General features: G+C 42.4%; 1 protein-coding gene across 1 annotated transcript in view; it reads right to left on the minus strand.

Moving 5' to 3' along the window:
* Positions 1-12,622, minus strand: part of HSF2BP (heat shock transcription factor 2 binding protein) — a 116,315-nt gene that overhangs the window by 50,146 nt on the left and 53,547 nt on the right. The window contains exon 6 of the mRNA XM_008070978.2: positions 11,695-11,812. Coding sequence (XP_008069169.1) covers positions 11,695-11,812 — 118 coding nt within the window. The remainder of the gene's footprint in view (positions 1-11,694; positions 11,813-12,622) is intronic.

Below are 12,622 nucleotides of genomic sequence, written 5' to 3' on the forward strand. Positions count from 1 at the left end.
CTCAAGTTTATTTATCAGAAAGTCAATCAACTCCCAAACACTACGAGCCAATGCAGAGAAAGGTCTCCTACACTGCCATGGCATATTCCAAAGAGATGGCGATGCTATAGAATCAGAGGAGACAGAGCTACACAAGGAACCCCCCAGAGCAGTAACTTTATGGTCTCAAAACAAGGATCCTCAGCCTCCTAATGGACTAGAAATGAGCCACACTCCAAGACCTTTCAAGTTTCCCTGACAAGTTTTACACATATTCAAAAGCTCCTCACTAGCAACCAATGAGGTATTTACCAATATTCAAATATAGTGTTCATGAGGAAAATTCAGCACCTTAATTAGAATTTATTGAGGTCTCCAATTCAGTATTTCAAGAAATGAAAAAAGTTCCTGCTTTAGATCACAGACACAAGCACAGACAGCTGTAATTCCTTAAAATTAAACGTATTGCCTATGGCAGCTTCCATGCTGGTAACAACAGCAGGACCGAATCACAGCAACAGAAACCTTATGGCCCACAAAGCCTAAAATATTTTCTATCAGTCCCTTCACAGAAAAAAGTTTGCCAGCCTCTGTTTTACAGCATGGAAATAAGATAAACCAATCTTCTCTATATCTAAAAAGGCAAAGCTAACATCCAGTAATGACTGTGATACGAGGCAAATTTCTGAAAATATGTCCAGTTAAAATTCTTCACTGACTGCCATTTAGGTTTAAAGTGGCAAAAATAACTTCCAAAATGACACATGTCTTTAAAAGTTTCTATTTGAGCCAGGCTCGGTGGCTCAGCCTGTAACCCCGTGCCTTTGGGAGGCTGAGGTGAGTGGATTGCCTGAGCTCGCGGGTTCGAGACCTGCCTGGGCAGCGAGACCTCATCTCTACAATAAATCAAAACATCAGCCGGGTGTGGTAGTGCGCGCCTGTAGTTCCGGCTACTTGGAAGGCTGAGGTGGAAGGATCTCCGGAGCCCATCAGGTGAGGCTGCAGTCACCGGGAGCGGCCACTGCACTCCAGTCTGGGCGACAGAGTGGGACTCCAACTCAAAAAAAAAAAAAAAGTTCCTATTTGGTGAAAATTGGTTATCCTTAAGAAACTAAAATGAAATAAATGTAATTGCAACTATGGTATCACCTGAGACCTCATATCACTGTCAGACTGTCTCACAGAAAACCAAAGATTTCTGGGTCACAAAAGAGTTAGCAAAAAATAAATCCAAAACAACTTTGTTTTTTATGCAAATGCTTTATCTAATAAAACATTTCTATTTCAACCCAAATCACTTGTAAACAATGTATCAAGTTTCCAATTGTCAAGTCAAAAGAGACTGCCCATTCGATTCACCCTTCTAGTACTGAGATATTAAAAGTAAATATCGTTTCTCAAACTCAGTGCTAGAAGTCAGCCTTTTTCTTCTATTGACAAAAAGTAGGCAAGTTTCTGCTTTCTGCTATAAACCTAAGCAGAATTTTTTTTTTTTTTGAGTTGGAGTGTCACTCTGTTGCCCAGGCTAGAGTGCAGTGGCACGCTCACAGCCACCACAGCCTTGACCTGCTGGGCACAGGTGAACCTTCCTTCCACCTCAGTCTTTCAAGTAGCTGGAACCACAGGCATGCCCTGCCTTGCCCAGCTAATTTTTTGATTTCTTGTATAGATGAGGTCTCACCATGTTGCCCCAGCTGGTCTTGAACCCCTGGGCTCAGGCAATTATTTCGCCTCCACTTCCCAAAGTGCTGGAATTACAGGTGTGAGCCACCATACCCAGCCCAGAAAATCTATTATAAATGGGATTAATGGGCTCCAAAAGAACAACTTGCCCAGTCTCTGCAGTCTTGACAATTTTAGATACATCTGATATCTATAATAAAAAGACTTAAAGCAAGGCTAAAATAAAGGTATTGGTGAACTTGAAATGCTACACAAGCAACTCATCTTCAAAAAAAAAAAAGAATGTTTTGTTTACCTAAATAGACAAGGCTTTAGGGTTGAACAAGCTCTTGCTGTGAAAAGAAAGCGCCCCTCAACAGGCAACACACAATGAGTCACTAAAAGTAAAAATGACAGCTAGACTATTTACCCTTCATCTTAAAAGAAACTGTAACTTGTAACCTAGAAGCAACAAAGAATAAACACACCCAGTACTTCAAAACAAACTAGCAATAAAAGTAAACAAGGAAAATGAATGATCCTGATGTCCAATGCTCAGAAACAAAAACTATCAATACTCATTCTAAATTGACCAAAACCTAAAGTAACCAAATTAGCAACATGAAGTAATTCTGAAGTACAATAAGCAATAAAATTCTTATAAAAGACCACATGTAATTTTAGAAAATAAGTGGTACAGAAATATTAATAAGGTATTTTCAGACCAAATGATTCTTGATAGAAACTTAAGCATCTACCAATTTTTAATTACAGTAATTAATTACTTCACATATTTGTTTTACATTCTGTGACTCTCTCATCAGTCAAGTAAGAACCTAAAAGTCTGTGTTCTATAACATGTAATCCTAGTCAATATCTCTACATATTAATTTTTATCCATTAAATACATATGAAAAGGTATAAAGCACAATATAATACCCACTTCCCTGGTTAAGAAAGAACCTTATCACCATAGTTGAATCCCCCCTTTGTGAAATTCACCTGAACATGTACTTCAGGGAGGTGATAACCACTAGTTACATCTGACATTTGAACTAGCTGTGCATTTCTAGTACTTTATGTTCAAAATCTTCTGATTTTGCCTTACATGTTTGAATCATCATCAGCATACCGTATAGAACCTTCCATACCATACTGAGATTTGTCTATGTTGATTTGTCTAGCTCTAGCTTATTTTCACTGATATGTCCCAACTATTTTTTTTTTCTGAGTTAGAGTCTCACTCCGTCACCCAGACTGGAGTGTAGTGGCATGCTCTCGGCCACCGCAGCCTCTACCTGCTGGGCTCTGGTGATCCTTCCGCCTCAGCCTTCCAAGTAGCTGGAACTACAGGCGCGAGCTACCACTCCCAGCTAGTTTTTTATTTATTGTAGAGATGTGGTCTCACCAAGTTGCCCAGGCGGGTCTTGAACCCGCAGGCTCAGGCAATCCTCTCACCTCGGCCTTCCAAAGTGCTGGGATTACAGGCTGAGCCACCGAGCCCGGTCAGCATTTTTTTTTTTTTGAAAGCAGGATTTATTGAGAGGACAGAAAAGCTCCCAGAGTGGGAGGGGACCCAATGGGGTTGCCCTGTCCCAACTTTTTAATTGATCACCATTTATCAATCAATTATCCAGCTCAGTTAAGCAAGTTCCTAGTTTGTGCTTTTACAAACACTGTTCTACACGGTCTCCTGTACAAGCATCCTGGCATTCCTATATGAGATGTTCTCTGGAGTACACATGCAGGCAGAAACGACCTGTCCCCAGGCATATGCACAACCACCTTGGTAGATGCTGCCCAGCTGTCTGCACGTACCGGCACACAGACAGGTCAAAGTTTCACTGTCATCCCATACAAAGCCTGGAATTGTCAGGCTATGGATTTTTGTTTTTTTGTTTTAATGAGATGAAAAGAAACACATCATATTAAGGTTCTGATTTCCATTTCCTTGATTACTATGGAGCTCAAGAATCTTTCCTGTGTTTATGAAGCTTATGTGTGTTTCTTCTGTAAACTGCCTGATTATCTCTTTGACCCATTTGTGTATTCAGTTATTTGCCTTTTCCTTATTGAAGAGAAAAAAAAGCAAGTTACTTAGTTATATGAGCTTTTAAATGTATACAGAATAAGTAAACTAGACAGGGTAAACTCCTAAAAATGCCTTTCAGAAAAACTGATGTTCACATCACCATCTACTAATTTATAACTCAATACAAGATCAATTCAGTGGATGTTAAGCATGTTGTAGCTGAAAGCTCTACCACCTAGAAATAATATACATTAGTTCATAGGCCACAAATGTTAGATATTTTAGAAGCTTGGTTGACCTTTGTTAGTATCTGAAAATGATGAGAACTCTAAACTTAGGAATTTGAACATTACCCAGAATTTATTTTCAAAATGTATTTCATCAGAACAGGTAACTGTTAACCAATGTCCTAAAATCATCTCATAAAGCTAATGATAACTTTCTTATCTAGAATTACTAAAGCTTTGATTGGAAACTATTTAGAAAACCTATCACATTTAACAATTCTTTTCAGTTGGCATTAAGACAGTCTTTATGTGAAGGGCTTTGAGTCAGGCCCCCAAAATGGGCAGTAACATAGAACTTTTAACAACAAACAAGGTAGGACCATAACCTAGAAAACAAGTATTTGCCTCTCATTTGTCATGTAGCATTTACTGAGCACTTTCTGCATCTTGGGCCTCGGGAACACTGAGTTGAAATCTTGCTCTGTGCGTCCAGAAGTTTACAGGCAATGGGAAGACAAGCAAAGCACCCAGTGAACACAGTGTAAGTTTTACAGCTTTCCCTCCACACTTGGTTCTAAAATGCTGCCATTGTTTTAAGACATTTTGTGGAAACACTTCAAAAAACAGTCTTAACTATGGCTATCCTGGACAAGTTCTTTGGACATAGGAGCTTGCAGGAGAATGATATCTACAGACCTAACTATGTGGACACTTCAGAGAGAGGTGGGAAGATGTGGCCACCCTGCTTTGCTCACAAAGGTGAGTTGGTTTTCCTGCAGAGCTCCCAGGTGGTTCTGAAGTCAACTGCAAAAAGAACCTGGAGACTTCCCACAAGCAGCACTTCTCACTGATGCCAACCTAGTGGTAACACCTGGGGGAGATGTCAGCAAGAGCATAAATCAGTAATAACTTCCAAGGTTCAAGAATCTGGTAGAGCCAAATTCCAGGAGGCATCTCTGCGTCTTCCTCCCTGCACCTGGACTAGACCCCGCCTTGCAGGGTCTTTTTGCCCCTCCCTAACCATACACACCACATATTCTTTGGCCCCTGACAGTGAAAAGCTCTGTGTCAGTCTTCCAGGCTTGGTACAAAGCAAAGGTATGCTCTTCATAGAGCCTGCAACCCAACCACAAACCTGGAGAGAGTCATATCCTAAGAATCAAGTGGCCGATAAGGAATATGGATGTCTCCTCCCTGCAAGCCTCCTCTCTCCAGGTAAGAATCACCTTACACTCTGGGCTCTCAGCCAACCCTTTCAATAACACCTCCAGTAAGTCTGCCCTAAGGAGTCTGCCCTAAGGAGCAGCTAGCATAACATATTAAAAGGTCTCCTGTAGACTATTCGATAAGGACTGGTAAAATCATAATAAAGCACGGGCAGTGAGAAAAATAAACTGACCTCAATGAGTAACTACAAAAAAAGGGGGTTAAAACTTTAGAAGGCTGGTCTAATATGAAACAAAAATTGTGGCTGCCTAGCTTTTATCAAGTGTCAAAGAGAATGGGAACATCAGAGTCATGTGGCAACAATGGAGAAAGAGAAACATGAGCCACAGCAAGGGGTCTTGGAGCCCACCAAGCCCAGCTCCATGCAAGAACACTGTGCGGGTCCTCCCTGCAATCCCAAGGCCCAAGTGGAATCCCAGACACATCACAGACTCTGCCCATGCCAAGCCCGGTGCGCACACGTGCTGAGTGACTCATGATTGAAGGGAGAGGAACTGGATTGAGGTAGTGATGGGGGAAGCTCCTGACATGTGGCTAAAGGACTAGGGAGAAACACATGGAGAAGAGACAGATGAGACTCTGCCAGAAGCATGCCACTAGCTGATCATACCAACTGCCCCAGCCTTGGTGACAGAGCCCATGTTGTGCACAGTTCTATCAAGTGGCCATCTGTAGCAGATACCTAAGAGGAGGACATGAGTTAGAAAAATTATCAGTGAAGTACGGGCAAAAAGGCTTAAAAGCTACACCACTATAGTAAACACAAGTCAGTCATCCTGCAAGCAGCACAAAGCACCTCAAGGGGTCCTCCAACATCAGCTGGGATGTCTGGCCACCAGAAGTTGGAAGTTTCTAGATTTGGTAAGTTAAGAAAAGAGTCTTCCAAAAATGGCAGGTAAACTAGAAATAGCCAGAAATGACATGGCTTGGGAAGCCATTTCACTGAAAGAACTTACAGAGGCCAAGTGACAACTATGTCCCACTTACCACTTTGTGTGTCTGCCACCACAGATGTGGCTGGTCGAGTGGCCCCACAGTAAAATCAAGTCTGTTATACCACTGATGCACAGCATCCACAGGAACTTCAAAAGGAAGTGAAAGGAACACATCGTGAGCCAGTCACTTGCTCTGGAAAAGTATGTTATGTTATAGTAAGCCCAAGATCACCCAAATTCCAGCAAGGTTGGCAAATGGCTTAATGTGGACCCCAAGAACCTGTTGAAGGGTCCTCATAGCCAGGGAGACAAAGTCTAAATAGGAGTCAGTGGAAGGAGAACTTGAAAATGCTGAAGCAAGAGGTGACAGCCAACTGGGCAAAAAATCCCAGAGGACAGCTAATCAAAAGCAGAGGTGGGAGGATTATTCACACACATGCATGTCCCTCTGATACACGAGAGAAGAAAGTGAGGGTGAGTGGTATAAACAAGGAAGGTAACTGAGCTGAGGCAGCTCACACACGCACCTCACTTCTCTGTCTGCAGCAGGAAGTAAAGCCACCTGCTAGGACACCCATCTGCAGAGAAGAGGCAAAACAGGTAAGTGGTGAGGGTCACACAGAAAGTGTGCCTTCACCACTGTGGAAATGAGAGAGGAGACTGAGTAAGGACACAGAGGATCCAAGTGGTGCTTGGGACCAGGAGAAAGGACGTGAGTCTGAGCATTTGAGAAACCTTCTTCCCAAGCATCACTGAGCACCTCTGATTGTAGGAATGGAGATGGCAGACAGCTGAGCTGGTCCAGGGTTAGAAGTATCAGGAAATGTGATGCACACTGGGATCCAGGTGAGCTAGATGAAAGGAAAGCCATGAAGGTGATAGTATGATTAGGATTAGAGGACAGAAGAAAGACTGAGGAGCAGAGTCTCAGCATATTTAGAGGGAATGATGGTGGAAAAAGGCGCCAGGGAGGAGAGGAGGTATGGCCTGAGTACTACAGCAGTGTTTATAATCTCAGAGCTGGACAGTTCATCTGGTGACTGACTACTGTCCACAGTGAAGTGCACATCACATATCGAGAGATGAGAAAGACAGTGACCTTGAAATTAGATTGCTGAATGAATCATCCACAACTATGCTCATATCACTCAAGAGAGCAGGAAATGGGGAGAGGGAAGCCAACAAGCCAGTACTTAGTGAACAAGAAGTGGTCAAAAAAGGGCAGTGATGAGAAAGGGTGGGTGGGAAGAGAACTGGTTGCTTGAATTGAGAAAGAGGAAAAGTTTTTGCCTGAGCATAGAAGAAAAATGGCCTTTTAAAAATGGGCAGCTGACCAGGCCCCGTGGCTCAGCCTGTAATCCCAGCACTTTGGGAGCCCAAGGCAAGATGATTGCCTGAGCCCGAGAGTTTGAGATCAGCATGGGCAACTTGGTGAGACCTTGTCTCCACAACAAATCACAAAAACTAGCCAGGCGTGGTGGTGTACATCTGCATTTCCAGCTACTTGGAAGGCTGAGGCGGAAGGATTGCCTAAGCCCAGCAGGTTGAGGCAGTGGTGGCCATGAGAGTGCCACTGCACTCCAGACTGGACGACAAGAGTGAGGATCCAACTCAAAAAAAAAAAAAATTTATTTATATATATTTTTAAAATTTATATATATATATATATATATATAGGGCAGCTAGGAAAAACCTAACCCCCATCTCTGGGTCTGAGGTACCAACTGCTTAAAATAAGTGACCTTCGTTCATGGAGGTGGCAGTGAAAGTGTAGTCCCCCAGAGAGAGACAAGTTACCGTCAAGGTAAGGGGAAGCCAAGAAGAAGAAAAGAAGCTTATTTTAGTAGGAGAAGGGTCCTGGTACCAGAGGATGCAAAGTGGGTGAAAGGTACAGTGAAGAGTGGAAGGAATATGCCTTGGAGATGAGGAGAGAGGTAACACTTCAGAAGGCAACCAGAGATGCCAGGGGAGGACCCATCTTGGGCTGGTACATGCTGAGATCCAAGTGATGTGTACATGGGTTTGCTCAGTGGTCAAATGGAAGACGGCCTAGAAAATAAGCAAATGGTTCCAAATGCAATTCTTCCCTTCCCCTGCTGCAACTGACAAGAGAGTATCAGGACCCAAAGGCACAGAGCTTCAGACATCGGAACCAGAGAGGCTAGAACAAACCACCCTCACACAAAGCAATCACCTTGGAAGCTGGAGGAAGGGATTCTCTGGCTCATAAACATAGATCTTATATAGACCATGGGAGCAAAAGAGGCAACAGATTAGTATCCAGAACACACACAGAACTACAGCACATCATTCAGAAAAATGCAGCCCACCAGAAAGTAGGCAAAAGACACAAACAGGTGACTCAAAGGAGCCAGAATGGTACAAACACGTGAAAAGAGTCTCAACCTCACTAGTTATCTAAATCTAAAGGAAGGGAGGGAGGGAGGAAGACAGACAGACAATAGTTGGGTGATAAAAATACCCCTTACAGGAATATAATAAATAATGAAGTGCTGACAAGGACATAGAAAACACAGAACACGGACACGGTGCAGGTGGAAACGGACACTTCGATGACCAATTTGGCAGTATTTTACAAAACTGAAAATGTTCATATTCTACTTATCAAATATTCTACCTCTGGGAAAACTCCTATAGGAATTTTCATACAGGTTAGCAAAGAGTTTGCCAAAGATGTACACTGCAGCATTACATTTGTCAAGTAAAATCTAAACGTAACCTAAATGTCCATCAGCCAGGGAAAGGATAATCCAAATGTTACATCTTCTTTGATGTAAGGAACTTGAAAGGAATTAAACAGATCCACAGACTATTTGTAAGTTATTCTGGAAACAAAACTATATATACATATATGTTATATTGTCTTATATGTATTGCTCATATACATATATTTTTTAGTACAAAATACTAGTATGAACTGAGGGAGTCTGGGTTCTAGACAAGATGGTCTAAGCCCTCTTGCTTTCCTTGAATGCAGCTATAAATTCCAAACAGAATACATGGAGTAGCTACTTGAGGACTCTGAAAAGTAAATAGAAGCAGGTACTTGGGGGAAGATCAGAGCTTTAAGACCCACCAAACCAGCAGAGAGTTTACCACTTTTTCCTCCAGTGTCCCTGGCCTGGAATCAAGGGAGTCCCCAAACCCAGAAGCAGCACTGACCCACACGGAGGGCACCAGAAGGCCTCTAGTTCAGGCTCAAGAAGTGAGAATGCAATCTTCAGGCAGCAACCAGGAGGAGGTGGGGTGAAGGTGGGGTGGAAGCTCCCAGGTAATTCAAACTCTTGGGAGGGGACTCTTCCTCACACTTGAAAGAACTGTGATCCTCTCAACTCTGTTGCTTGGCAGGATGTGGACAGAGTCCCAGGGCATATAAAGCCCCAGTATTCCAGGCGGGGGACTGAAAAAGGGAGCCCTAGGGAACTAAACAAGTTAAGGGCTCAGGAAAATAATCCCACAAAGTTGTTTATAAACTTCTGGCCTCACTATAAGCCATACATGTGTGCATTTGATCATAAACAGCATCCGAAAGACTCAGAACTATACAAGATCCCTATCATCCAGGTTTCAGACTAGCTGCTAGGTGTACACACAAGAGGCAGATTCAATGGCACTGCAAAGGCTTTTTGAAAGCAGGTCTGATGTTAAAATCAAATATAAGAAAGACTGTCTGGAACTCATAACCTAAACCCAATGAGGTTGATTGCCTGAAAACAAAAGCATGAACATTTCACAAAGATTTAAACAAGACCCATAACATGATATTCAAAATGTCCAGGATAAATGCAAAATTACTTGGCAAATGAAGAAACAGGAAAATCTCAACTCACATGAGAAAAGACAACACCAAGAGACACCAAGGCCAGGATGACACAGATGTTGGAAGCATCTGGTACATACTTTATAGCTCTTATTTTAAAAGGCATGGTAGCACATACCTTATAGTCCCAGCTAAAAAGGAGGATGAGGAAGGAGAATTGTTTGAGCCCAGAAAAAAGTTCAAGGCCAGCCTGGGCAACACAGAGATCTCATCTCTTTTTTATTTTTTATTTATTATTTTTTATTATAAAGATGTGGGGTGCAATTCAGGGTTAGGTATACAAACACTGATTATGCAGGTACCCTTGCTGATGAGGTATGCTCCTCCCTCCCTTAGCAGTTTCCCCAACTGCCAATCCACCCCCTCCCCTGACAGTTTCCCACTACTGCCAATTCCTTTCTTATAGTATTATAATTGTTCAAGGTCCACTTATGAGTGAGAATATATGGTACTCTGTTCTTTGTTTCTGTGACAGATCACTGAGTATGTAGATCCCATCTCTTTAAAACAAACAAACAAACAAACAAAAAAAAAACAACATTGTTCCAAGAAATCAAAGACATTACTCAGAATGAATGGTGTAAGAGGCAGAATTCTATACTGGCCCTTCAAGATTTCCTGCCCTAATCCCTGGGACTATAAATATATCACACCCTGATTATGATAACTGGCAAATGGAATTTTGCAGATATAATTAAGGTTACTAATAGCTGACTTAGAGAGCTAATCAAAAAAAGTTTATCCACACATGCCTAATCTATACACACAAGCCCAGATAAAGCAGAGAGTTTTTGCCTTAAGTAAATTTTAAAGAAGCGGGAGGAAGAAAACAGAGAATTTCATCTGGCTAGTACAGAAGAGGAAATCCAAGAAATTCCAAATGTACGAAGGACTCAGTGAGCTATTGTGGCTTGAAGATTGGGAGACTGTGTGAGAGGACTGGCAATCAGCCCCAAAAGCTGATCCCAGCTGACTAGCAAGCAAGGAAACAGGGACTTCAGTTCTTAAATGTAAAAAACGGGTCTCTGCCAGCAACCTGAAAGCAACTGGAAGCAGCTTCTCCCCAGAGTCCGTTGAAAATATCCCCATCTGGAAAATATCTTAATTTTGGTCTTGTGAGACCCTATGCAAAGAACCCAGACAAGCCTACTCAGACTTCTAACCTACCAAACTATGAAATAATAAAGCTGGGCTCGGTGGCTCAGCCTGTAATCCCACGCCTTTGGGAGGCTGAGGTGAGTGGACTGCCTGAGCCCGCGAGTTCAAGAGCCTGGGCAGCGAGACCTCATCTCTACAATAAATCAAAAAATCAGCCGGGTGTGGTAGCGCGCGCCTGTAATTCCGGCTACTCAGAAGGCTGAGGTGGAAGGATCGCCGGAGCCCCGCAAGTTGAGGCTGCGGTGGCCGGGAGCGGCCACTGCACTCCAGTCTGGGTGACAGAGTGAGACTCCAACTCAAAAAAAAAAAAAAGTGGTACCTGAAAGTGGGATGTTGCTATAACAAGTAACTATTTAAGTTCATTTTGACATCATTTACATAACCCTCAAGTGTCACACGACAGCATTTGGGATTCACTGCTTGCTCTAAGGTGAAGACATTCCTTTCTTAAATTTATGTTTCTAAAGTATTATTTAAGACACAGTGTACCCTTTAAATTCTCCAGGCAATTTGTTTCTTCTGTGTCTTGGAACCACTGCCAAAAATTAACTGTGTTTACTTAAAGGAGGCTCAATCAGCATATTCTAACTAGTATGTAAATAGACATTAACTTTTTAGTATAATCCACCATACACTTTGAGTTTAGTACACTGTCCTGGCTTCAAATCTCCCAGAAGCTGCAATATGGTATCCAACAGGACCCGACTTGAATTAACCAAGAATTCACGACCACACGCTATGGCAGCAACATCTGTAACCGAAAGATAAAACAAAGAGTCAGCATTATTGAAACTTCAGAATCCAGAAAATTTTATCCAGAACAGAGTATCTGTTGCTTTTCTCCTAGCAGACCTAATGAAAACACAGATATTTGACAAGGAAGGGGGCATTTTTAAAAAATGGTATTATCAGAGCTGAAAGCCCAGAAAAAGTCACTGACAACTACAAGAGTCACTAAACAGTGAATAATGTCCAGTGTGATTGGCAAACTCCTTGGTAGTGGAACAGAGCCCTGGAGCCTGAGTGTGTCTGTAGCCACTAAGCTCCAGAGTACTGTATTAAACAGCTGTGGTCAGTCAGGGTCCAAGCATAAAGTGGGGGCTGATAACCTTATCTGGGACTGAGATGTGAAAATTCACTTTCAATTCTGTGAATACAGGTTGAGCATCCTAATCTGAAAACCCAAATTCTGAAATGCTCCAAATTCCAAAATGTTTTGAGCACCAACATATCACATAAAGGAAATGCTCACAGAAAGGAGCATTTCAAATTTCGAATTTTCGGATTATTGTGCTGAACTGGCAAGTATAATGCAAGTATTTCTAAATCTGAAAAAATCCAAAGTTCACAACACTGGTCTCAAGCATTTCAGAAAGGGATACTCAACCTATATTTGCTAATGACTTTTGTTTTTTTTTTTGAGTTGGAGTCTCACTCTGTTGCCCAGACTGGAGTGCAGTGGCTGCTCCCGGCCACCGCAGCCTTGACCTGCTGGGCTCCGGTGATCCTTCTGCCTCAGCCTTCCATGTAACTGGAACTACAGGCGCGTGCCTCCACGCCC

This window comes from Carlito syrichta, unplaced genomic scaffold (genome assembly GCF_000164805.1).
Source record: "Carlito syrichta isolate Samal-C Ts95f unplaced genomic scaffold, Tarsius_syrichta-2.0.1 Scaffold314085, whole genome shotgun sequence".
Taxonomy (NCBI): domain Eukaryota; kingdom Metazoa; phylum Chordata; class Mammalia; order Primates; family Tarsiidae; genus Carlito; species Carlito syrichta.